The sequence below is a fragment of the Panulirus ornatus genome, chromosome 43 (assembly GCF_036320965.1).
Source record: "Panulirus ornatus isolate Po-2019 chromosome 43, ASM3632096v1, whole genome shotgun sequence".
NCBI classification, from domain to species: Eukaryota; Metazoa; Arthropoda; class Malacostraca; order Decapoda; family Palinuridae; genus Panulirus; species Panulirus ornatus.
In genome coordinates this window covers 33231133-33258643 of record NC_092266.1, presented here as the reverse complement: position 1 = coordinate 33258643, position 27511 = coordinate 33231133, and the positions used below count along the sequence as shown (strand labels likewise).

The window sequence follows — 27511 nt, the reverse complement described above, 5'->3', positions numbered from 1 at the left end:
GGAGTAAAGAGAGGGTGTGAAAAAGGTGAATGAGTCCTCACACACATTTATATGTATATCCATGGGGATAGAGCAGAAAGAATAATTCCCACGCATTCCCCCCACGTCGTCGAAGCCGACTAAAGGGGACGGGAGCGGGGGCTAGAAACCCTCCCTTCCTTTATTTCAACTTTCTAAAAGGGGAAACAGAAGATAGTCATGCGGGGAGTGCTCCTCCTCCTCAGATTGGGGTGTCTAAATGTGTGTGGATGTTACCAAGATGAGAAAAAAAGGAGATATGTAGTATGTTTGAGGAAAGGAACCTGGATGTTTTGGCTCCGAGTGAAACGAATCTCAAGGGTAAAGGGGAAGAGTGGTTTGGGAATGTCTTGGGATTAAGTCAGAGGTTGGTGAGAGGACATGAGAAAAGGAAGAAGTAGCACTACTTCTGAAGCAGAAGTTGTGGGAGTATGTGATAGAGTGTAAGAAAGTAAACTCTACATTGATATGGGTAAAACTGAAAGTGGATGGAGAGAGATGGGTAATTATTGGTGCATATGCACCTGGGCATGAGAAGAAAGATCATGAGAGGCAAATGTTTTGGGAGCAGCTGAGTGAGTGTCTTAGCAGCTTTGACGTACGAGACTGGGTTATAGTGATGGGTGGTGTGAATGCAAAGGTGAGAAATGTGGCAGTTGAGGGTATAATTGGTGTGCATGAGGTGTTCAGTGTTGTAAATGGAAATGGTGATAAGCTTGTAGATTTGCGTGCTGAAAAAGGACTGGTGATTGGGAATACCTGGTTTAAAAAGAGATATATACATAAGTATATGTATGTAAGTAAGAGAAACGGCCAGAGAGCTTTATTGGATTAGGTGTTAATTGATAGGCACGTGAAAGAGAGACTTGTGGATGTTATGTGATGAGAGGTGCAACTAGAGGGATGTCTGATCATTATCTTGTGGAGGCGAAGGTGAAGATTTGTAGAGGTTTTCAAAAAAGAAGAGTGTTGGGGTGAAGAGAGTGGTGAGAGTAAGTGAGCTTGGAAAGGAGACTTGTGAGAGGAAGTACCAGTAGAGATTGAGTGCAGAATGGAAAAAGGTGAGAGCAAATGACATAAGGGGAGTGGGGGAGGAATGGGATGTATTTAGGGAAGCAGTGATAGCTTACGCAAAAGATGCTTTTGGCATGAGAAAGATGGGAGGTGGGAAGATTAGAAAGGGGGATGAAGCTGTAAGATTGTTAGTGAAAGAGAAGAGGCGTTTGGACGATTTTTGCTGGGAAGTAGTGCGAATGACGATGTATAAAAGAAAGAGGCAGGAGGTCAAGAGGAAGGTGTAAGAGGTGAAAAAGAGGGCAAATGAGCTGGAGTGAGAATCGTTGAATTTTAGGAAGGATGTTTTGGAAGGAGGTAAATAAGACAAGAGAACAAAGGGAACATCGGTAACGGGGGGTAATGGGGAGGGAATAAGTAGTGGTGAACTGAGAAGGAGCTGGAGCAAGTATTTTGAAGGTTTGTTGAATGTGTTTGATGATAGAGTGGTAGATATGGGGTGTTTTAGTCGAGGTGGTGTGTGAAGTGAGAGGGTAAGGAAGAATGGTATGGTAAACAAAGGAGAGGTAGAGAAAGCTTTGCGAAAGATGAAAGCCGCAAGGTGGCAGGTTTGGATGGCACTGAAGTGGAATTTATTACAAAAGGGGGTGACTGTGCTGTTGACTGGTTGGTAAGGATATTCGATGTATGTATGGGTCATGGTGAAGTGCCTGAGGATTGGCGGAATGCATGCATAGTGCCATTGTACAAAAGCAAAGGGGATAAAGGTGTGTTCAAATTACAGAGGTATAAGTTCGTTTAGTATTCCAGGGAAATCATATGGGAGAGTATTGATTGAGAGGATAAAGGCATGTACAGAGCATCAGATTGGGGAAGAGCAGTGTGGTTTCAGAAGTGGTAGAGGATGTGTGGATCAGTTGTTTGCTTTGTAGAATATATGTGAGAAATACTTAGAAAACAGATGGATTTGTACGTAGCATTTATGGATCTGGAGAAGGCACATGATAGAGTTAATAGAGATGCTTTGTGGAAGGTATTAAGAGTATATGGTGTAGGAGGTAAGTTGCTAGAAGCAGTGAAAAGTTTATTATCAAGGATGTAAGGCATGTGTAAGAGTAAGAAGAGAGGAAAATGATCATTTCCTAGTGAATGTCGGTTTGCGGCAGGGATGCGTGATGTCTCCATGGTTGTTTAATCTGTTTACGGATGGGGTTGTTAGGGAGGTGAATGCAAGAGTTTTGGAGAAAGGGGCAAGTATGCAGTCTTTTGTGGATGAAAGGGCTTGGGAAGTGAGTCAGTTGTTGTTCGCTGATGATACAGCACTGGTGCCTGATTTGGGTAAGAAACTGCAGAGGTTGGTGACTGAGTTTGGTAAAGTGTGTGAAAGAAGAAAGCTCAGAGTAAATGTGAATAAGATCAAGGTAATTAGGTTCAGTAGGGTTGAGGGGCACATTAATTGGGAGGTAAGTTTGAATGGAGAAAAATTGGAGGAAGTGAAGTGTTTTAGATACATGGGAGTGGATTTAGCATCAGATGGAACCATGGAAGCAGATGTGAGTTACAGGGTGGGGAAGAGGTCGAAGGTTCTGGGAGCGTTGAAGAACGTGTGGAAGGTGAAAACATTATCTCAGAGAGCAAAAATTGGGTATGTTTGAAGGAATAGTGGTTCCAACAATATCATATGGGTGTGAGGCATGGGCTATAGATAGGGGTGTGCAGAGGAGGTTGGATGTGTTGGAAATGAAATGTTTGAGGACAATATGTAGTGTGAGGTGGTTTGATCAAGTAAGTAATGAAAGGGTAAGAGAGGTGTGTGGTAATAAAAAGAGTGTGGTTGAGAGAGCAGAGAAGGGTGAATTGAAAGAGTTTGGTCACATGGAGAGAATGAGAGGAAATACTGACTAAGAGGATATATGTGTCAGAGGTGGAGGAAACAAGGAGAAGTGGGAAACCAAATTGGAGGTGGAAGTATGGAGTGAAAAACATTTTGAGCGATCGGGGCCTGAACATACAGGAGGGTGAAAGGCGTGCAAGGAACAGAGTGAATTGGAACGATGTGGTATACCGGGGTCAACGTGCTGTCAATGGATTGAACCAGGGCATGTGAAGCGTCTGGGATAAACCATGGAAAGTTTTGTGAAGCCTGGATGTGGAAAGGGAGCTGTGGTTTTGGTGCATTACACATGACAGCTAAAGACTGAGTGTGAACGAATGTGGCCTTTGTTGTCTTTTCCTAGGGCTACCTCACGCACGCAGGGAGGGAGGGGGGTGCCATTTCATGTGTGACGGGGTGGCGACGAGAATGGTACAAGGCATCAAGTATGAATTATGTATTTATCTATTATTTATTTTGCTTTGTCGCTGTCTCCCGCGTTAGCGAGGTAGCGCAAGGAAACAAACGAAAGAATGGCCTAACCCACCGACATACACAGGTATATACATACACGTCCACACACGCAAATATACATACCTATACATCTCATTGTATACATATATATACACACACAGACATATGCATATATACACATGTACATAATTCATAGTCTGCCTTTATTTATTCCAATCGCCACCTCGCCACACATGGAATAACAACCCCTCCCCCCTCATGTGTGCGAGGTAGCGCTAGGAAAAGACAACAAAGGCCCATCGTTCACACTCAGTCTCTACCTGACATGTAATAATGCACAGAAACCACACCTCCCTTTCCACATCCAGGCTCCACACAACTTTCCATGGTTTACCCCAGACGCTTCACATGCCCTGATTCAATCCATTGACAGCACGTCGACCTCGGTATACCACATCGTTCCAATTCACTCTATTCCTTGCACGCCTTTCATCCCCCTGCATGTTCAGGCCCCGATCACTCAAAATCTTTTTCACTCCATCTTTCCACCTCCAATTTGGTCTCCCACTTCTCCTCGTTCCCTCCACCTCTGACACATATATCCTCTTGGTCAATCTTACCTCACTCATTCTCTCCATGTGACCAAACCATTTCAAAACACCCTCCTCTGCTTTCTCAACCACACTCTTTTTATTTCCACACATCTCTCTTACCCTTGCATTACTTACTCGATCAAACTACCTCACACCACATATTGTCCTCAAACATCTCATTTCCAGCACATCCACCCTCCTGCGCACAACTCTATCCATAGCCCAGGCCCAGCAACCATACAACATTGTTGGAACCACTATTCCTTCAAACATACCCATTTTTGCTTTCCAAGATAATGTTCTCGAATTCCAAACATTCTTCAAGGCTCCCAGAATTTTCGCCCCCTCCCCCACCCTATGATTCACTTCCGCTTCCATGGATCCATCCGCTGCCAGATTCACTCCCAGATATCTATCTATTTATCTATTTATTTTGCTTTGTCGCTGTCTCCCGCATTAGCGAGGTAGCGCAAGGAAACAGACGAAAGAATGGCCCAACCCGCCCACATACACATGTATATACATACCCGTCCACACACGCAAATATACATACCTATACATCTCAATGTACACATATATATACACACACAGACATATACATATATACACATGTACATAATTCATACTGTCTGCCTTTATTTGTTCCCATCGCCACCTCGCCACACATGGAATAACAACCCCCTCCCCCCTCATGTGTGCGAGGTAGCGCTAGGAAAAGACACCAAAGGCCCCATTCGTTCACACTCAGTCTCTACCTGACATGTAATAATGCACCGAAACCACACCTCCCTTTCCACATCCAGGCCCCACACACTTTCCATGGTTTACCCAAGACGCTTCACATGCCCTGATTCAATCCACTGACAGCACATCGACCCCGGTATACCACATCGTTCCAATTCACTTTATTTCTTGCACGCCTTTCACCCTCCTGCATGTTCAGGCCCCGATCACTCAGAATCTTTTTCACTCCATCTTTCCACCTCCAATTTGGTCTCCAACTTCTCCTCGTTCCCTCCACCTCTGACACATATATATTCTTTCCTCACTCATTCTCTCCATGTGACCAAACCATTTCAAAACACCCTCTTCTGCTCTCTCAACCACACTCTTTTTATTTCCACACATCTCTCTCACCATTACATTACTTACTCGATCAAACCACCTCACACCACATATTGTCCTCAAACATTTCATTTCCAGCACATCCACCCTCCTCCGCACAACTCTATCCATAGCCCACACCTTGCAACCATACAACATTGTTGGAACCCCTATTCCTTCAAACATACCCATTTCTGCTTTCCGAGATAATGTTCTCAACTTCCAAACATTCTTCAAGGCTCACAGAATTTTCGCCCCCTCCCCCACCCTATGATTCACTTCCGATTCCATGGTTCCATCCGCTGCCAGATCCTCTCCCAGATATCTAAAACACTTTACTTCCTCCAGTTTTTCTCCATTCAAACTTACCTCCCAATTAACTTGACCCTCAACCCTACTGTACCTAATAACCTTGCTCTTATTCACATTTACTCTTAACTTTCTTCTTTCACACACTTTACCAAACTCAGTCACCAGCTTCTGCAGTTTCTTACATGAATCAGCCACCAGCGCTGTATCATCAGCGAACAACAACTGACTCACTTCCCAAGCTCTCTCATCCACAACAGACTGCATACTTGCCCCTTTCCAAAACTCTTGCATTCACCTCCCTAACAACCCCATCCATAAACAAATTAAACAACCATGGAGACATCACACACCCCTGCCACAAACCTACATTCACTGAGAACCAATCACTTTCCTCTCTTCCTACACGTACACATGCCTTACATTCTCTCTTCTTTTCTGAAAACCCCCACAAATCTTCACCTTCGCCTCCACAAGATAATGATCAGACATACCTCCAGTTGCACCTCTCAGCACATTAACATCCAAAAGTCTCTCTTTCGTGCGTCTATCAATTAACACGTAATCCAATAACGCTCTCTGGCCATCTCTCCTACTTATATACGTATACTTATGTATATCTCACTTTTTAAACCAGGTATTCCCAATCACCAGTCCTTTTTCAGCACATAAATCTACAAGCTCTTCACCATTTCCATTTACAACACTGAACACTCCATGTATACCAATTATTCCCTTAACTGCCACATTACTCACCTTTGCATTCAAATCACCCATCACTATAACCCGGTCTTGTGCATCAAAACCACTAACACACTCATTCAGCTGCTCCCAAAACACTTGCCTCTCATGATCTTTCTTCTCATGCCCAGGTGCATATGCACCAATAATCACCCATCTCTCTCCATCAACTTTCAGTTTTACCCATATCAATCTAGAATTTACTTTCTTACACTCTATCACATACTCCCACAACTCCTGATTCAGGAGTAGTGCTACTCCTTCCCTAGCTCTTGTCCTCTCACTAACCCCTGACTTTACTCCCAAGACATTCCCAAACCACTCTTCCCCTTTACCCTTTAGCTTCGTTTCACTCAGAGCCAAAACATCCAGGTTCCTTTCCTCAAACATACTACCTATCTCTCCTTTTTTCTCATCTTGGTTACATCCACACACATTTAGACACCCCAATCTGAGCCTTCGAGGAGGATGAGCACTCCTCACGTGACTCCTTCTTCTGTTTCCCCTTTTAGAAAGTTAAAATACAAGGAGGGGAGGGTTTCTGGCCCCCCGCTCCCATCCCCTTTAGTCGCCTTCTATGACACATGAGGAATGCGTGGGAAGTATTCTTTCTCCCCTATCCCCAGGGATATGAATTATGTACATGTGTATATATGTATGTGTCTGTTTATGTATATGTATGTATACGTTGAAATGTATAGGTATGTATATGTGCATGTGTGGGCATTTATGTATATACATATGTATATGGGTGGGTTGGGCCATTCTTTCGTCTGTTTCCTTGCGCTACCTCGCTAACACGGGAGACAACAATTAAGTATAATTAAACAAAAAATACATATATATATATATATATATATATATATATATATATATATATATATATATATATATATATATATATATATATATATGTATATATATATATATATATATATATATATATATATATATATATATATATATATATATATATATATATATATATATATCACACAAGTAGTGAGAGTACATAAGTTACAGGTAAAACCACAAGGAAATGTAATATCAAAGCATCAAGTGCCATTTCCTTCACCTGTTTGTTCAGTCACTTGCCTTCCACACCCAGTGGCGGTGGGTATGTTATGTTCCGGTTCTCTTTATCTGCACTCAGTCATGACAATGTAATCATACGAAAGTGCCATCTATCAGCGGGTAGAGATAGTCTAGTCATCTAAGGGGTTGAGATAGTCTCATGTAAAAGGGAAATGAGATAGTCTTACCATCTATTAGGAGTTAGTCTCGCCATCTATCAGGGGGTATAGATAGTCTCACCATCTATCAGGGGGTAGACAGTTTTGCCATCTATCAGGAAGTAGAGATAGTCTTGCCATCTATCAGGGGGTAGAGATAGTCTTGCCATATATTAGATGGTAGAGACAGTCTCGCCATCTATCAGGAGGTAGAGATAATCTTGCCATCTATCAGGGAGTCGAGATAGTCTTGCCATTTATCAGGGGGTAAAGATAGTCTTGTCATACATTAGATAGTAGAGATAGTCTTGCCATCTATCAGGGGGGTGCAGATAGTCTTGCCATCTATCAGGGGGGTGCAGATAGTCTTGCCATCTATCAGGGTAGAAATAGTCTTCTCATCTATGAGGGGTAGTGATAGTCTTATCATCTATCAGGAGGTAGAGATAGTCTTGCCATATATTAGGGGGTAAAGATAGTATTGCCATCTATCAGGGGGTAGAGATAGTCTTGCCATTCATCAGGGGTAAACATAGTCTCGCCATCATAAGTCGTCATATACACTAATTTTCATTCTGTTTCACTTACAGTTATATTTTCTTCCCACTTAACCCTCCAGCCATCACATTTTTAGTAGACTGAACTTCTTTCATAATCATTTTTTCTTTAAATATCTTCCTTACACCATCAATTTACCATGCTGTCCCTTTATTTCTACAACCTGTCTCTACTGTCACATACCTCTGTGGTAGCCTCTATCAATGTGATGATGAGCCTTCACATCACTTCCACCTCATTTTGTACCATTTCATGTTCATTCTTCAGCCTCTAATCAAACCTCTCCTGGAATTCAAGTTTTGAATTTGAATTTTTGATGTTCTAAATGCTTATGCTCAATGCTTTCTCCTAAACATATCTAATCCTAGATCATCTTAGATAAAGTAATAACCAAGATTTTTTCAATCTCATCAAAAGTTGCCTATCAACCCTCAAACAAGCCCAATCCCAAACCCTTCATTCCATTCCAGCCAAAAGATTAGGTTTGCTAAACACATCTATCTAACCCTGTCCTAAACATTCTAACCTCTTTCACTGACTTCCATTCACCATTCAGTTCCTCTATCATTTCCCTTAGCAATACAAATCCAAACATTATGTTGCAGAAAGTTGCAGTCATGTCGCCTATATCCTAAACAATATGCTCCTTTCACATAGAATATTGTTTTGCAATGCAGAGGTCCCCAGCATTAAATTAATAAACACGCAAATCAAGGGCACTCAGTACTCTAAGGTAATCTATAAACTAACTCAACATCAATACAGTTTTTAAGATTCTAAGCATGAGACACCATATAGGAATGCTGACAATATCTCAAGATACTGCACCATTAAGGCTGTTAGAATTCAGGTATTCTACAAAGTCATCCATGATATAATCATAGTTAAGGTATCAGTAAGAAATATCGCTTGAAATATGGTTGAGAGGACCATGAAGTATCAAGATTATCAGCTAAGCACAAGGCACAAACTATAAAAGTAATAAAAGGGGAAGAGAGAGGTGTGGGTAATAAAAAAAGTTGCAGTTGAGAGAGCTGAAGAGATTGTGTAGATATGGTTTGGACATATTGAGAGAATGAGGGAGGAAGGTTAACAAAGAGGATATATGTGTCAGAAGTGGAGGGAGCAAGAAGAATGGGGAGATCAATTTGGAAATGGAAGAATGGAGCGAAAAAAAAAATTAGAGTGATTGAGGCCCCAAACATGCAGGAGGGTGAAAGGCATGCACAGGATAGAGTGCAGTGGAATGGTGTGCTATACAAGGGTTGATGTGCTGCCAATTAACTAAACCAGGGCATGTGAAGTGGCTAGGGTAAACCATGGAAAGGTCTATGGGGCCTGGTTGTGGTAAGGGAGCTGTGGTTTCGATGCATTACACATGACAGCCAGAGGATGGATGAGAAGAAATGTGGCCTTTCTTCATGTGTTCTTGGCACTATCCCACTAATGTGGGAAGCAGCGTTCAAGTAAATAAAAAATGAGGCACAAGTAAAAAGTGTTGCTGAATCATTCATATGTTGTCCAAAGAGGGTGCTTGGATGTCACACTTTATAAAAATAACTTTTGTTATGAATGTACATAAGTTGGTTGTAACAGCTTATAGAGAAAGTGGAAAATGTAAAGACTTTCTCCCTAAGTTAAATTCTGAAGCAGTCAGGTTCAACAAATACCAATCTTACTTTATTATTCATATTTAGAGTTTGAATTATAAATACAATGAACAATACTTAAGTATGTTATGGTCTTCGTCCAATTATCACAACTCTTACCACTATCATACTGACAACAAAAGAATAGATAAAAAAGTGCACTTCAATGAACATGAAGATTAACATGATTAAGGAGTTCCAGTTCTCAAGCTATTTACAAATATCATACATTTGGGTTACTGTGATGACCATTTAAAAGGGCCTATTATCAACCATGAGAAGTGAGCTTCCTAGTTAGCAACTGTAGCTGGAATGTAACAATGGGGAAACCTAACTCCCTTCATCAACTGCACTTAAATGTCAAAAGCATATAGCAATTAAAATTATCACGAAACTACACGTTTTTGACTACATGTATAACAAATCAATTAATATCAAGAAATAACAACCTAGAATGCATGTATGAAAAAGATTTTTGAATGATGACATGTTGCGAGGGAAAACACTGGTCTAATTTTTTACCACTCATGACAAGACTATGAAAATCTATACCACTGACATCTGTTCAACTAATTACTGTTACCTCTCCCTACATTTAAAGCTAGAATGAATATGAAGAATCTTCAAAATTCTTGACAACCAACCATCTTCCCAACTTCAAATGTCATAAACCCAGAAAGTGCTGAAACTATATACTTAACAGATTTACATGATGGTATGGCTGACAAATAAATAAAGCAGCAAATATGAAGAAAGAAATAAAGGAATAATGGTCACCTCAGCAGCATGAACAATAGCAGGAACAAAATAAAAAACTGCATAAAGGCAGTTAAAAACTATGGAAAGACAAGTCACGAAAATAGTAATCCCTAATTTGTAATGATGTATCACATAACACTTACTCAACAGTATAATGATACCACTGTACTCCTGCACATCAAAACATTACCATAAACATGTGACTAACAGGTATGTTCAGTGAGTATACAAGTTTTTTCATTGAGAATTACTGACAGGCTGCCAAAGACTCAAATCATTTCACCCATAAAAGATACATCACTTACTTCACAGATCACTAGTAGTCTCCTTAAGAGCAGAGTTTTGTGTAACACTGCTGTACAAATAAATCACCTTCAGTTACCTTGCACTTTTTAACTTAAACTACATTACACAAGAAATTCTTTCAGCACAGCAAATCAAAACCGTTTGTCAATAGAGGAAGAGCTGAATACCAGTAGTCTTTTCTCTGCCATTTAATACATTCTGCACTTTTTTCTCTATTCTTAACTACTTATTCTATTGTTGTAAGATCAACTTGGAATACAGTGACCATACAAATATATTACCTGAAAACGTATGAGGAGGGGAATGTAAATTGGGAATCTAATGTATAATTCTGTCCCAGACTCTTCTACTGCACTTTAATCAGTAGTCTTAAACAATTGGTTGGTAAACATTAATTCTACAGGGGAGCCCCACAAATATTACTTTGATGGAGAGGTAATGCTCTGTGATTTCAAGTTATTAGACATGGGACAAATCTCACAACTTGGTAGGGTTAACATCGTTTTATTCATCTTGGATATGCTAATTGCTCAGGCAGTCTATCATGATGTGGCCCTGGATTAGGTTAATTTATCTAGAATGGGGGGATGTTACCTCACTGTGGAGGATAATATAAAAATTTCAGTTTATGCAAGAAAACAGCAATAACAAAAAATGGCACACTGAGACTTGTATGTTAATATTGGATCTCTGTCTAACTCACTATGAAAGATCTTTAAGTGTCATAATGCTAAATGCAGTATGATGATATCACAAACTTCTGTTCATCAAATACAAAATAAGAAATACAATACTACTCACTATACATTTACATCAAGGTATCAGAGTCTAATTGTTCACAACACTAATAGATACATATCACTGGAGAATCTTGAAGAAGTATTCAACCTGGAAAATGTGAAAGTTTCTGTTTAGAAGGTGACAAGGTCACTAGAGAAAAGAGATGTTATATTAGTTACTATCACAGTCAGTAAACTTCGATTTGCCCTTCACATATTTTCTATTAAAAAACAAGACCTTCAATACTAAAGAACAATTTTCCTTATAGCTGATATATGTTACAAAGATTAATAAACTTGTTGGCTTTGTCTCAATTTTTCTTAAGTTGGATGAAAGAAAAATTGTTGCAGTTTCTCACTGTATTCACAAAAAATCAACTTCTTGCTAATGTCTTTTCCTACATTTGCTGACAATGAGCATTCCTAGTAAGATGCACCAAAAGACATTCATCAAACTCTGTTGATCAGTCAACAAAGAAGGTAGAGCATTAGTTAGATCAGTCTAAGTCTGTTCTGTTAATTCCTATTCTACAGATGAAAAGTCACAGTGCAAACATGAGGCTATCATACCCCACAGATGAAAAGTCACAGAGTGAACACGAGGCTATCATAACCCACAGATGAAAAGTCACAGAGCGAACATGAGGCTATCATACCTCAACATTAATCAAAGCAATCAACACAAAAATACAGCTATGGCACATCTTTGTATACTTTTTCACATAAACACTCTTTATGTGCACATAGCTAATTAGAAATGAGAAAATTATCTTTCAATCATAATCCAAATACCAAAATCTTTTCTAAAATTTTGGGAAAAATTTTTCTGTTCCTCACATATTAAATCTATGTCTTTTTTTTTATATCAAAATCATCTAAAATTCAGGCATACCTCAAGTGGACCATCATCGGGCAGATCTGAACAGTGTACTGCATTCTTCACTTTGTCTTCCCCAAACCAGGCCCTTAGACTGTGTGGTCGCAACTCTCTGGCTACAGCCTATCAAAAAATTTTCATTCTATAATTTCTCAGCACATTAATGAGATATTTTTCATACATACCTCACAGATTATCAAAAATACAACAAAAGAAACTTTCCATGAAATTTTCATTCAATCAGCAGAGGAAAATACAACTTACAGGATCAGCAGGTCCAACAAATTCTCTGAACTTCAATGGGGTCTCGGTTCCATGTATGCTAGTTATTTCCAAAGCTACAGCTGGGCCAGATAGCAGCTGTTGTACCATACCCTGTAATGTCAAACAATATGTAATGGAATGACCAATAATATAAAAACTCGCTCATGAATAACTAAAATGTATCTTTTAATCATCTTTTCTAATAAAGCAAATTTTCTATCTCTTCCTTTCCAGCTATTGCACTTATTAAATAATCTCTTTTCCTCCTAACCTCTCTTCATCCATTACACCACATGCTGAAACTACCAGCAATTCAATCCTCAATCCTATAAATCTTATCACTGTGTTAGCTCTTCACCTCTTCCTTCCCATCACTTTAAATTTTGTTTTATTCCTTCCTATATATTCTCTTTTAGTTTTCCTCATTCCTACTTAGAAACAATTTTGAGTTTCACTTCTGTTGCTATTAGATTTTTATTCCTTATCCATGCAAATCATCCATTTTTTTCCACAATCAACCCTCTGTTCCTTATCAATTCCCATCTTGATTTTCAATTCTTCACTCAGTATTCTCTCTAGTTCATAAATCCCTGCAGTTCAGTCTCCTTACTTAATATCCCATTCTCGAAAAATATGCTTGCAGAGCTTGTTTCTTCCTATCATTATTATCAACATGACAACAGTTCAAGAGGGGATGAAATATCATTACAGAGTAGAAAGAGGAAGACCATATAAGGATTTTTCCTTTAAATTCTGGTCCCTTATGCTAATTTGATAAGGCTGGGAAGGCATGTGAGAAAAGAATAAAAACTAAATAGATACTCACAGGATACTCACTCACTACGCCTTTATACACCTCTAAAAATTCTTCTGCCTGAACTTTATCCATACGAAACATCTGAAGGGCAGAGATATCATATCCTTCATCTTTTATTGCTTTCAGAATGCTTCCCATTTTACCTAGAAAAATCATGTGGTTAAAATTTCACATAACCACATACCTCTCAACACAAAATACCAAACATATCTACCACGGCATATGGGCAACCATCTATGTTTACATCCTATTAGCTGAGATTCCTACAGCCAGCTCAGCTCGGTGTGGTGTGCTCTCAGCTAAATTAGAATTGTGAATGGAAAATATATGGAGATGTCATGTGTAAATAAAAAAAAAAATTCAATACTTCAGTTCGTTTATGTTACAAAGTCTCTAGTAGTAGCTTTGTATATTCATTAAAAAATACCAGATCAAATCAGTGCATGCCTTTAGAACTCACAATACAATACTAGATAAAGTTGAGAATTCTAAATACAATAATTGGGTCATTGTATAAGTCATAAAAGATGAAGACATTTTGCAGCTGTGCCAAATATCATGCACTTCACAACATGAATTAATATCATGTGTCTATCTCATATCAAATTTACATGATTCAGAACTTTTTCTTCATCAAGCATATGCATACACAATGTTATGAATGTATACTCAGATGGATGTTTAAGCTCACAACATTATACAATATATCATAAGTATCTGTTGAGATGCTATACCAAAACTCTCAAGCAGTTGCTAAACAAGCTACAGTAAGGAACAGTGGAAACCAGAAAACAAGGTTTTACAAGCCTCATTACAAGTTTCATCTTTTGATTAAGTACATTAAACACTAAAGGTCCTTCTAAGCCTCTGAAACAAGCTAAATATCCCAATTGTAACCAAAGAGTCATCTGTCAGTCTAAAGAAGGAAAATTAGACATATGTGCTCCAGTGAGATATCCTGCTGTACCAGTCAATGTTCCAAGTTAGCCAGTGTTGAAATATTCATATATATGCTTCCTTCTCTTTTTTCTTTATCCCATGAAGATCTGATGTGCTTTGTAAGAACTTCCTTTACCATATGATCTCTAAATATGGCTGGTTGGGTTCTCTCTCTACACAATACAATCTTTTACTTAGTCCTGTAAATGTGTAACCTTAAACTATGAACTAAGCCTCAAACTTAATAGTACCATGTGTTGAAAACACTTCAAGAACCACTTAAAGAATGAACACAAACAGGAAATGCCTTTGTTCATGAATAATATAAAATCCACCTTTCATCTTGTTTTCCACCAAAATTTTCCTAAATCTAAACATCTTTACAGTGAGACTTGGCCACTGACTGGGAACTTAAAGAAGGTGGATTCCAAAAGCTTATACAAATACACTATTAGTTCTGTCTAAAGGACTGACAGTATAGTCTACCTCTTCCTCTTTCCTTTCTGATATAAATACCATTATCAGAAATTATCCTACTTCATCTAAACCATAGTAGCTGTAATTGAGGGAATTACAGTTTTCTCTAAATCAGTGTTAGTATCAAAATAATTACAAAAAATCCTTCTTCACATCTTTGATCATTTCAGTTTGAGGGTACTGCAATACAAGACAAGAATTTATCGATCATATTCCACCAAAGTAGCTTTGGAGGTAATAGTTCCAAGTGGGGTTTAGTACACTTTTCATGTCGTGTCAGAAGTATCTGGTTGTTTGATTCTCCATTTCACAAGAAATCTAGTCCAAAATAGCCCTTACAGGATCTCAACTGCCACTCAGGAACAACAATTCTAACTTCCCAGACATTCGATTCTTTGGACCATGTTAGTTTTTCCTTCTCGTAACCAAGGATGGTTCCAATACCAACTTATGTAGGAATTTAACATAGTTGTCATAATTTTTCCTTAACAGTTCATTTTTATGCAGTATACTGATTTATCTATAGACTGCTGTTTACATTTACAATCAACTAATCAACTAATGAATGAAAAAATGAAAAAAAATCATTTTGTCCATGATTTGTAATAATGCATTTTTAATCATAGAATGAGAATTTTTAGTAGTCAACTGCTTAGTCCATATAAAACCGTGACAAAATACTCACCAGCAGCAACAGCATGAGGCTTAATGATGCAGCAAGTATTATTTGCTAAACGAGCAGTAGTCTGTGGTACCAGCACATCATTCATTTTTGATGAAGGGAAGAAGAACTCAATTTCCTATAAAAAAATCACAACACACTTTAATTATAAAGTTACAAAGTAAAACCTTCAGTAAAAGGCTCTTATTCCTATCAAAATCTCTAATATTAGTTGAGCATTGTCAATGAGACTGAAAAATTATGTATGAGTTCATTTAATGAATTTCTTAGGTTGCAAACAAGAGGAAATATTCTCATGTGACATTTACTAAACAAGCAGAATTCTCAGCAAAAACAAAGAATCACAAGTGTAAAGATATACTACAAGTACAAGTAGTGGTTTCATTGCAGACCATATCTTTCAAAACATCATGACACACAGAGTGGTAGCTATTCACAACAACTAACCCTTGTGGCAGAGATTTCTGAGTCAGAACCATGTGCTGCATTCGACTGCTTGTCTTTGCCAAACTTTGCTCGAAGTGTCTCTGGTGCATCTAGTCTTGCTATATTAGAGTCTGTAGGTCCTAAGGTCTTTCGCCATCTTTTAACAGCATCAGCTGTTATCAATTCCAGAGCAACAACAGGGCCACTTGTGATATAGTCCAACAGAGGTCTAGTGAATGGGAGAAAATTAAAATGTCATACAGCACTATCACACAGCTTTAATGAAAATATTATTTAGATACTTTTTTCTGATTGATTGACCATTTAGAACTGTCAGCCAAGTCAACATCACAGATCATTAGCAGTGTCTTTTTTTCTTCTTAGAAGATCAAGAAAATCAATCTCACAACTATATCTTTCATGAATTGGCAATGCATCAGAATTTTAAACTAATACAAGAATAACTGCTCACTCAAAGAATGGTCGATCTTCATGTTCTCGATAGAAAGCCTCTGCCTGACTTCTCAACAGATGAACCATTTTCATTTGACTGATCTCAAAATTCTGACTTTGGATTAAATCAATGACCTCTCCCAATCTATGAACAGCATCAGGCTTCACCATTGCAAATGTTCTGAAGAAATAATGCAAGCTTTTAAATTCTTTATTTTCATTAAAGCTATACTTAGAGTGCAAAAGCATGCAAGCCGCAACTCTAACAAGAATTTAAAAAGGCTTATATAGAAAAATTATCATAAAGTGGTAGTGAAAAAATATCGTACAGGATTAAAATTATGATCTGCATTTAAAAACAAGAGGGTTTTCTTATTACATATTCATAAACGCGGGAGACAGCGACAAAGCAATATAAAATAAATATAAATATAAATATAAATATAAATTTTTTTTTTTTTTGCTTTGTCGCTGTCTCCCGCGTTTGCGAGGTAGTGCAAGGAAACAGACGAAAGAAATGGCCCAACCCACCCCCATACACATGTATATACATACGTCCACACACGCAAATATACATACCTACACAGCTTTCCATGGTTTACCCCAGACGCTTCACATGCCCTGATTCAATCCACTGACAGCACGTCAACCCCGGTATACCACATCGCTCCAATTCACTCTATTCCTTGCCCTCCTTTCACCCTCCTGCATGTTCAGGCCCCGATCACACAAAATCTTCTTCACTCCATCTTTCCACCTCCAATTTGGTCTCCCTCTTCTCCTCGTTCCCTCCACCTCTGACACATATATCCTCTTGGTCAATCTTTCCTCACTCATTCTCTCCATGTGCCCAAACCATTTCAAAACACCCTCTTCTGCTCTCTCAACCACGCTCTTTTTATTTCCACACATCTCTCTTACCCTTACGTTACTTACTCGATCAAACCACCTCACACCACACATTGTCCTCAAACATCTCATTTCCAGCACATCCATCCTCCTGCGCACAACTCTATCCATAGCCCACGCCTCGCAACCATACAACATTATTGGAACCACTATTCCTTCAAACATACCCATTTTTGCTTTCCGAGACAATGTTCTCGACTTCCACACATTCTTCAAGGCTCCCACAATTTTCGCCCCCTCCCCCACCCTATGATCCACTTCCGCTTCCATGGTTCCATCCGCTGCCAGATCCACTCTCAGATATCTAAAACACTTCACTTCCTCCAGTTTTTCTCCATTCAAACTTACCTCCCAATTGACTTGACCCTCAACCCTACTGTACCTAATAACCTTGCTCTTATTCACATTTACTCTTAACTTTCTTCTTTCACACACTTTACCAAACTCAGTCACCAGCTTCTGCAGTTTCTCACATGAATCAGCCACCAGTGCTGTATCATCAGCGAACAACAACTGACTCACTTCCCAAGCTCTCTCATCCCCAACAGACTTCATACTTGCCCCTCTTTCCAAAACTCTTGCATTCACCTCCCTAACAACCCCATCCATAAACAAATTAAACAACCATGGAGACATCACACACCCCTGCCTGCAAACCTACATTCACTGAGAACCAATCACTTTCCTCTCTTCCTACACGTACACATGCCTTACATCCTCGATAAAAACTTTTCACTGCTTCTAACAACTTGCCTCCCACACCATATATTCTTAATACCTTCCACAGAGCATCTCTATCAACTCTATCATATGCCTTCTCCAGATCCATAAATGCTACATACAAATCCATTTGCTTTTCTAAGTATTTCTCACATACATTCTTCAAAGCAAACACCTGATCCACACATCCTCTACCACTTCTGAAACCACACTGCTCTTCCCCAATCTGATGCTCTGTACATGCCTTCACCCTCTCAATCAATACCCTCCCATATAATATACCAGGAATACTCAACAGACTTATACCTCTGTAATTTGAGCACTCACTCTTATCCCCTTTGCCTTTGTACAATGGCACTATGCACGCATTCCGCCAATCCTCAGGCACCTCACCATGAATCATACATACATTAAATAACCTTACCAACCAGTCAACAATACAGTCACCCCCTTTTTTAATAAATTCCACTGCAATACCATCCAAACCTGCTGCCTTGCCGGCTTTCATCTTCCGCAAAGCTTTTACTACCTCTTCTCTGTTTACCAAATCATTTTCCCTAACCCTCTCACTTTGCACACCACCTCGACCAAAACACCCTATATCTGCCACTCTATCATCAAACACATTCAACAAACCTTCAAAATACTCACTCCATCTCCTTCTCACATCACCACTACTTGTTATCACCTCCCCATTTGCACCCTTCACTGAAGTTCCCATTTGCTCCCTTGTCTTACGCACTTTATTTACCTCCTTCCAGAACATCTTTTTATTTTCCCTAAAATTTAATGATACTCTCTCACCCTAACTCTCATTTGCCCTTTTTTTCACCTCTTGCACCTTTCTCTTGACCTCCTGTCTCTTTCTTTTATACATCTCCCACTCAATTGCATTTTTTCCCTGCAAAAATCGTCCAAATGCCTCTCTCTTCTCTTTCACTAATACTCTTACTTCTTCATCCCACCACTCACTACCCTTTCTAATCAACCCATCTCCCACTCTTCTCATGCCACAAGCATCTTTTGCGCAATCCATCACTGATTCCCTAAATACATCCCATTCCTCCCCCACTCCCCTTACTTCCATTGTTCTCACCTTTTTCCATTCTGTACTCAGTCTCTCCTGGTACTTCCTCACACAAGTCTCCTTCCCAAGCTCACTTACTCTCACCACCCTCTTCACCCCAACATTCACTCTTCTTTTCTGAAAACCCATACAAATCTTCACCTTACGCCTCCACAAGATAATGATCAGACATCCCTCCAGTTGCACCTCTCAGCACATTAACATCCAAAAGTCTCTCTTTCGCGCGCCTGTCAATTAACACGTAATCCAATAACGCTCTCTGGCCATCTCTCCTACTTACATAAGTATACTTATGTATATCTCGCTTTTTAAACCAGGTATTCCCAATCATCAGTCCTTTTTCAGCACATAAATCTACAAGCTCTTCACCATTTCCATTTACAACACTGAACACCCCACGTATACCAATTATTCCCTCAACTGCCACATTACTCACCTTTGCATTCAAATCACCCATCACTATAACCCGGTCTCGTGCATCAAAACCACTAACACACTCATTCAGCTGCTCCCAAAACACTTGCCTCTCATGATCTTTCTTCTCATGCCCAGGTGCATATGCACCAATAATCACCCATCTCTCTCCATCAACTTTCAGTTTTACCCATATTAATCGAGAATTTACTTTCTTACATTCTATCACATACTCCCACAACTCCTGTTTCAGGAGTATTGCTACTCCTTTCCTTGCTCTTGTCTTCTCACTAACCCCTGACTTTACTCCCAAGACCTTCCCAAACCACTCTTCCCCTTTAAATATAAATATAAAATAAATATTCATAAATGATTGTCCCACTGTAATTGCTCTACTGAAGCTTTTACATATCTATTAGGATAAGTGCATCATCATGAAATAATTCTGCTTACAGAGATGTTATCACTCATTAGTAGACAATCAAAAAGCTTGTTGAGCTGTTACCCACCTCCTGACTGTCAAGCAAGATTATAAAACAAACTTTGCAGTGAAAAGGAATAAGTATTCCTCCTTCAAATACATGTGTGATTCATATGAGTGGACTTGAATATGCTTGTCAACATCAGTAAACAGAAGCACATGTACCATAAATCCACAATTCAACTTCACCTAAATGACATGATTGTGAGCAAATAACCAATACACTTCATCCTTCATGCTTATACCTAATTTCACGAGGGTCAGATGTTGTCTGAGTTGATCTTAACAGGCCTTTCGCAAGTAAGAGCATATCTGCAATCAGCATAATAACCATTTGTGCACCACTTGCATGCAACATTTACAGCTCCAGAATGGCAAACACAAAGGTGCACTCATTTGAGGTGTACTTGTTTGAGTACAGCAGATGAGAAGACCAGGAAACCAGGAATGATTTCCTCAAAAGAGATTGGCTTAGGAAAGTTAAATGAGTACAGAGAAGAGGTGAGTATGGAATAACACATTAAAGAAATTCTTATCATTGTCATATGGCCATAAAATGAAATCTGAAGGCTAAAGCATAACTAGAAAGTACATAAAGTATAGTGACTCAAAAACTGAGGTTTACTGAAAGGTAAGGAGAGGCAGTACATGATGACTGTCAGGGTTCAAGGCAATGGTAAGAAGTTAACTGTCCTATTTTCAAAAACGATGAATGGAAGAGTCCCCTGGCAGACCTCTCATCTATAAAAAGATGGTGTACAAGGACCCCTCAGATCAACTTGAAAACCTCCTTCTAAGCTCAAAGAGTGAAAAACTGGGAATTCCTTGCTTAACAGTACAGTGAGAAACAGCAGCAAAATTAAATCAGTAAGATTAAGGAGAACCATGAGTAGGGAATTACTAGGTGCTGGGATCTTGAGTAGAATCATTATCTAAAACTAACAAACACTGTGTTCTCAAATGACAGATGCCTGCAATGTGCAGCAATTCTAATTGACTTGGGAACTCTCACAAATGGCAATGGCAAGGGGCTACAGACAGGTAGATCTAGCAGTGGATCAGGAGCTCAGGAAGCACCAGCAGGAGTCTTGGAACTCAGCATCATGGAAAATGGACACTGCAGCTGGTAGTAATAGCTATTAAGAACTCATGCAGCTTTAGATAGGGACTTATATAACAGCTCCCTTCAAGAGGAACAAGTGAAAGCTAGATGTGTTAGGGTGAGCCAGGCTAACCATCTTCAGGTAAAAGCAAGATAAGGGTGGACCCTTGGGTAGCTGTCATTAAGGAAACAAATGCACACAAAAGAGTCAAAGTCAAAACAGAAGAAATTTTGCAGGAGTCTCTCCATGTCCAAGCAGAGTCACTGGTGACATCACAGAGGTCACAAGGATTCTTGTCAGCAAGAAGATATTCATATGTCCACTGTCCAATCTTGGCACTATGAGACAGAGTGTCCTTGGATAATCACATAGGCTCAGTTTTCCAGGTCCTGGTACTGTAAGTGGTTAAATAACATCAAAATAGTGTCTTAGAATTACCATCCATTTCATCCCACATCATGCAGCAGCAACACTGTAGTACTAACAGTATTTAACATGAGGCAAGGAAACTTAGCAGTCAGATATGCAACTCACAGATGGAAAGTCTAAGTAGGACAGGGTGTGGCCTGAGTGAAGTCAAATTTCAGAGTACTCTACTTGTCACCAATACTTCATCCACAGCTTCCCCTGATATACCTTCTCCAATTCTCTGTGACCTTCCTTGATCAAATATCATGATGCCCAAGATTTGTACAGGAGAGCCCTCCCTATTTCCACATGACCACCATCAACCACATATAAGATGGTAGGAAACAAGATAATTTCAAAGGATGCAAATTCTTTCTAATATTTAGTATCTTATTTATTTATTAATTTTGCTTTGTCGTTATCTCCCGCGTTAGCGAGGTAGCGCAAGGAAACAGATGAAAGAATGGCCCAACCCACCCACATACACATGTATATACATACACGTTCACACACGCAAATATACATACCTGTACATCTCAATGTACACATGTATACACACACAGACATATACATATATACACATGTACATAATTCATACTGTCTGCCTTTATTTATTCCCATTGCCACCTCGCCACACATGGAGTAACAACCCCCTCCCCCCCGCATGTGTGCGAGGTAGCACTAGGAAAAGACACCAAAGGCCCCATTCATTCACACTCAGTCTCTAGCTGTCATGTAATAATGCACTGAAACCACACCTCCCTTTCCACATCCAGGCCCCACACAACTTTCCATGGTTTACCCCAGATGCTTCACATGCCCTGGTTCAATCCACTGACAGCACGTCGACCTCGGTATACCACATCGTTCCAATTCATTCTATTCCTTGCACGCCTTTCACCCTCCTGCATGTTCAGGCCCCGATTACTCAAAATATTTTTCACTCCATCTTTCCACCTCCAATTTGGTCTCCCACTTCTCCTCGTTCCCTCCACCTCCGACACATATGTCCTCTTGGTCAATCTTTCCTCACTCATTCTCTCCATGTGACCAAACCATTTCAAAACACCCTCTTCTGCTCTCTCAACCACACTCTTTTCATTTCCACACATCTCTCTTACCCTTATATTACTTACTCAATCAAACCACCTCACACCACATATTGTCCTCAAACATCTCATTTCCAGCACATCCACCCTCCTGCGCACAACTCTATCCATAGCCCACGCCTCGCAACCATACAACATTGTTGGAACCACTATTCCTTCAAACATACCCATTTTTGCTTTCCGAGATAATGTTCTCGACTTCCAAACATTCTTCAAGGCTCCCAGAATTTTCGCCCCCTCCCCCACCCTATCATTCACTTCCTCTTCCATGGTTCCATCCGCTGCCAGATCCACTCCCAGATATCTAAAACACTTTACTTCCTCCAGTTTTTCTCCATTCAAACTTACCTCCCAATTGACTTGACCCTCAACCCTACTGTACCTAATAACCTTGCTCTTATTCACATTTACTCTTAACTTTCTTCTTCCACACACTTTACCAAACTCAGTCACCAGCTTCTGCAGTTTCTCACATGAATCAGCCACCAGCGCTGTATCATCAGCGAACAACAACTGACTCACTTCCCAAGCTCTCCCATCCACAACAGACTGCATACTTGCCCCTCTTTCCAAAACTCTTGCATTCACCTCACTAACAACCCCATCCATAAACAAATTAAACAATCATGGAGACATCACACACCCCTGCCGCAAACCTACATTCACTGAGAACCAATCGCTTTCCTCTCTTCCTACACGTACACATGCCTTACATCCTCGATAAAAACTTTTTACTACTTCTAACAACTTGCCTCCCACACCATATATTCTTAATACCTTCCACAGAGCATCTCTATCAACTCTATCATATACCTTCTCCAGATCCATAAATGCTACATACAAATCCATTTGCTTTTCTAAGTATTTCTCACATACATTCTTCAAAGCAAACCCCTGATCCACACATCCTCTACCACTTCTGAAACCACACTGCTCTTCCCCAATCTGATGCTCTGTACATGCCTTCACCCTCTCAATCAACACCCTCCCATATAATTTACCAGGAATACTCAACAAACTTATACCTCTGTAATTTGAGCACTCACTCTTATCCCCTATGTAGTAATACATATCAAAAGTTTGAGAAGCTTCTGTATTTACAAATCTCAAAGCTGTCCTTCTGCTCCTAATCAGTAAATACAATCAATTTTTAACATCAAAGTATATTGTAATACTATAACTCATGATCTTTCAGAAACAAATCATGCATGACCTCTTCAACTCTTTGAGACAAGTATGATTTAGGATTGAAACAGAATTACCTCCATATCACTGCATGGAATGCTCATATCAGTCACTGTCACACATAGGATGCCCTAGGCATGCAAACATATTAATCATGTCAGACAAGCAGCAACAAGGCACCTAATATTAGCTTTGCCTGAACTTAAACCCTAAAAATAGTTTACCTTTTGTGATGTTTTCTTTATTCCCTCCCTCCCTCTTTCTCAACCTCCAAGTTTTCCTATCAAAAAGAGAATACTGATTACTTCCTATGAATCTTGAACATGTCAACTTGTTCCAGTCAAAATTTCCATAAACTTTCAATTTACACTATCCACTTCCTGGCATCAATTTTCAAATTAACATTTTAGCGCTGTCAATATCCACCTTCTGCAGATTGCCCCACAGATACATTCTTATACTTTAAAAATCTTTGTAAAATACTGTGATGTAAAATTCACAATATACTTGTTTCTTATACAATTTCCTTCACTCTACTGTTCCATTTACCTTTTAGACTTCATAACACTTCTCATAGTTAATTCACTTTCTTACAATCTCATCAGAATGTACCATAAAAGTCAGTAAGATATCAATTTAAGTGCAGTAACATGTACAGGCAAGCCTCACCTCTGCCTTTTGGAGCTGATTTGTTCACGTGTCGTTGCATCTGCATAGTCAGTGATTTTCAACTGTCGAGAAAGAATTACAATAGTATTGCTGAGGTATAGGTCCTTTTCCTCAACACCATCTACTGGGAGTCGTTTTAAAAATAACCTTTTGGCCCGAAGATCATACTGAAAACATGGCATCATAAATTACGAGCTAATATTCTGATAATGCTGGTTTGTTACCTGCGAAAATGTACAGCATAATCAATTAATCTACCTAACTACATATCTATTCATATCTATATCTCATTTCCCCTGATAGATCCTCTCTTGGGGTGTGACCATGACAGAAAAGTCTCAAGATTTCCCTACTGAAACACCTCCATTGCATACTCCATCCCCCTAACAACTTCCTGGATCCTCTCTACAATGTAATCTCTCACCTTCCCATCCGAAATTGTTAGCTTTCTTCCCATCACTCTATTTCCTTCTGCTTCATTCATAAAAATATCCTTCACCAATCGACCAACATGCAACCTCTTAACATGATCTAACCACTTCAAGGTGCAGTATCTCTTTTAATATACTCTGTGTCACTGCATTCCATTTCATTGTCTGTCATCCTACATCTCCAAAATACTTCAGTATTATCTATTTCATCCTATCTGCTAACACAATAAGCATTCCTTAAATAACTTATCATAACAGCCTGAATCCATGAAGTCTGTTTTATATCCATGTTTCACACACAAGCACTAATGTTGGCAGAACTATGCTAAATCTCATTCCTTTAAAGCATCCATGGGCACATTCTTCCCTTTCATAATCCCCCACAAAATTCTGATAAACTTTCTACCCTGAACTGCTCTTTCCTTTTCTCCTCCTTCCACTGTGTCATGTTTGCTCAGTACCAATTCCTTATACTTAAATTTTTCTAGTCTCTTCCAATAGTTCACCATCCACCCTTACCTTGCCTTTCAGCTCACTTGATATACAGAATCTATAAAGCAAAACTTTTCAAACTCTTCCACTTTATTGTCCCTCCTTTTAAAGTCCACCACCAACTTTTATTTCGACTTCTTTCTTTTACATGTTCTGTATCACTCATTTACCACCTTGTATTTTTTTCTCACTAAATACTTGCAACTCCAAATCATTAAAAACAGCTAGGCTTCCTCTACACTATTCTTGCTTTCATTCTCTCAATGGCATATCCATATAAATGCTCTGAAAAGCCAGTGACATCACAAGGCATGTCTTATACAAAAATTTATTTCAAATATTATACAACAATGACCTTCACACATGCTTTCCTATTTTTGTAGCATGATGTTGCTCACTGTAGCTTACTTAAGATTATTCTTTGTAAGGAAAGGTCTTGGACTAATGTTTTTTATACAGCCTTTATCTATCTTTCCAACTATATACATAAAATACAAATATAAAACAAGTGTAAAAGCATTAGTTGTCTGCAGTCTGCCATTTATAATAGTGCACTTAATCCTCCACACCATCAGAGTGTTAACAATCTTCATGTAATTCTACACATTTATTTTCCAATGGTAAAGGGTTTTAAGTGGAGCCTCATTTCAAAAGATTTTCTTATAAGTAAAATCATAGTCATGAAAATTAAATTCCTATAATTCTGATAATATTTTAAGATAGCAATACAAAAGTTCCAGTAGTGGGAAAATTTCTGTACAGACATAACTACTCAAATGAGTGACAAAAACAATCTAACTTTATTTCTCTCCCTGGAATACTCACCATTTCTACAGACTTATCCTTTGGGAAGAAACTCAGCAAGAATTTTTTCACTGTTGCTGAAACTGGATCATACCATTCTGTATGGAATACATACCGCATCTCTCCCTAGATTTAAAAAGCATAAATCAAAATGAAACAGAGTATAGACAGAAGGTTATGTACAGTCAATATAAACATTATCAAAATAATCTATGTGTAATATGAATCATATAAAAACTTTTTGAGATAATATATAATGGAAAGTTGATATTAGACATATAATAGCTAAGTTTATAATAACTTTCACACACATCCAAGATATTGTAATGACAATGATTCAACAGGCAAAATTTAATTCATGAACAATTTGTTGCAAAGAATGTAGATCATTCCTAGAGTCATGAAAGGTTAAGTTAGTACACATATTTGTCAAGAAAAAAAATGTCTAGTAATAAAATCTAAGATTCTGATGGAGAGCAGTATATCTGAGATGTGCGATAAATAATGCCCAAAGAAATGATATTAATTAAGGAACAAGCCTCTGATTCAATCACAATGTCACACAAGCTGACCTTATTCTTCAGGTAGGTATTAATAAAGGTAGCAGCTAAAGCGACCACTAGTGCAATGATGAATATCTTGTTACTCATTGTGTGAACTGGAAGGGCACAGAGAAAATATAATACTCTTTTAATAATCTGATGAAGCCTTTTAACTACAAATGAAAAACTGTAACAATAAAACGTTAAAATATTATTTATACATATCTTGTACTTCTGTAATCATATAAAACTATGAAATACACTTAATACATTAGCATCAATTTTCCAAAGCCAGGTTTGATGCGGTGAAATATGACTTGAACCCCAGTCAGATATATCACACATTACCAACACTCATACTACCAAATACTAATTCATCATCTCAGTAAATTCACAAAGAAGATCATTCTCATATGAATCATTCATATAATAACCGAAAAGGAGATTAAAAGATGTAATCATAAAATTTCTCACCATTCCTCTGATATATGTCAAGATGTGGTGCAGCAGACACAAGCCTTATGGTGTTGACGTTCCCGTAAGCCGCCTACCATCCAACCAGCCAAGCAAGCAGGCAACACACACGTTACAGCCTGCTTTATTTTAGTAGAAAACAGAGACACGCTGCAAAACATACAAATACTGAAAAAGATAACATAAGAAAATAAGAAATACTCATTTCTACTACAGCCATCAACGGATAATTATTCATATTTTCGTTATTGAGGAAAATATAAATATAATATATATATAAATATATATATATATATATATATATATATATATATATATATATATATATATATATATATA

At 38.6% G+C, this 27511-nt stretch overlaps 1 protein-coding gene across 7 annotated transcripts; it reads right to left on the bottom strand.

Annotated features, from left to right (window-relative positions):
• Positions 1 to 9589: 9589 nt before the first annotated feature.
• nmdyn-D7 (nucleoside diphosphate kinase homolog 7) lies at positions 9590 to 27298 on the bottom strand. Of its 7 annotated transcripts, none has more exons than XM_071687560.1 (11): positions 27173 to 27298; positions 26729 to 26814; positions 26178 to 26282; positions 24430 to 24596; positions 16364 to 16525; positions 15913 to 16120; positions 15469 to 15583; positions 13377 to 13510; positions 12551 to 12661; positions 12302 to 12409; positions 9590 to 11518 (listed from the first exon to the last, which is right to left on the bottom strand). In XM_071687560.1, exons 2-11 carry the CDS (start codon positions 26804 to 26806, stop codon positions 11489 to 11491), a joined length of 1218 nt encoding a protein of 405 aa, XP_071543661.1. In that variant the 5' UTR covers positions 26807 to 26814; positions 27173 to 27298; the 3' UTR covers positions 9590 to 11488. The 7 variants fall into 7 exon arrangements, 6 of the variants coding, with proteins under 6 accessions (XP_071543661.1, XP_071543663.1, XP_071543665.1 ...); XM_071687562.1 differs by having other exon boundaries at positions 24430 to 24491; XM_071687564.1 differs by lacking the exon at positions 16364 to 16525.
• Between the last annotated feature and the right edge of the window lie 213 nt (positions 27299 to 27511).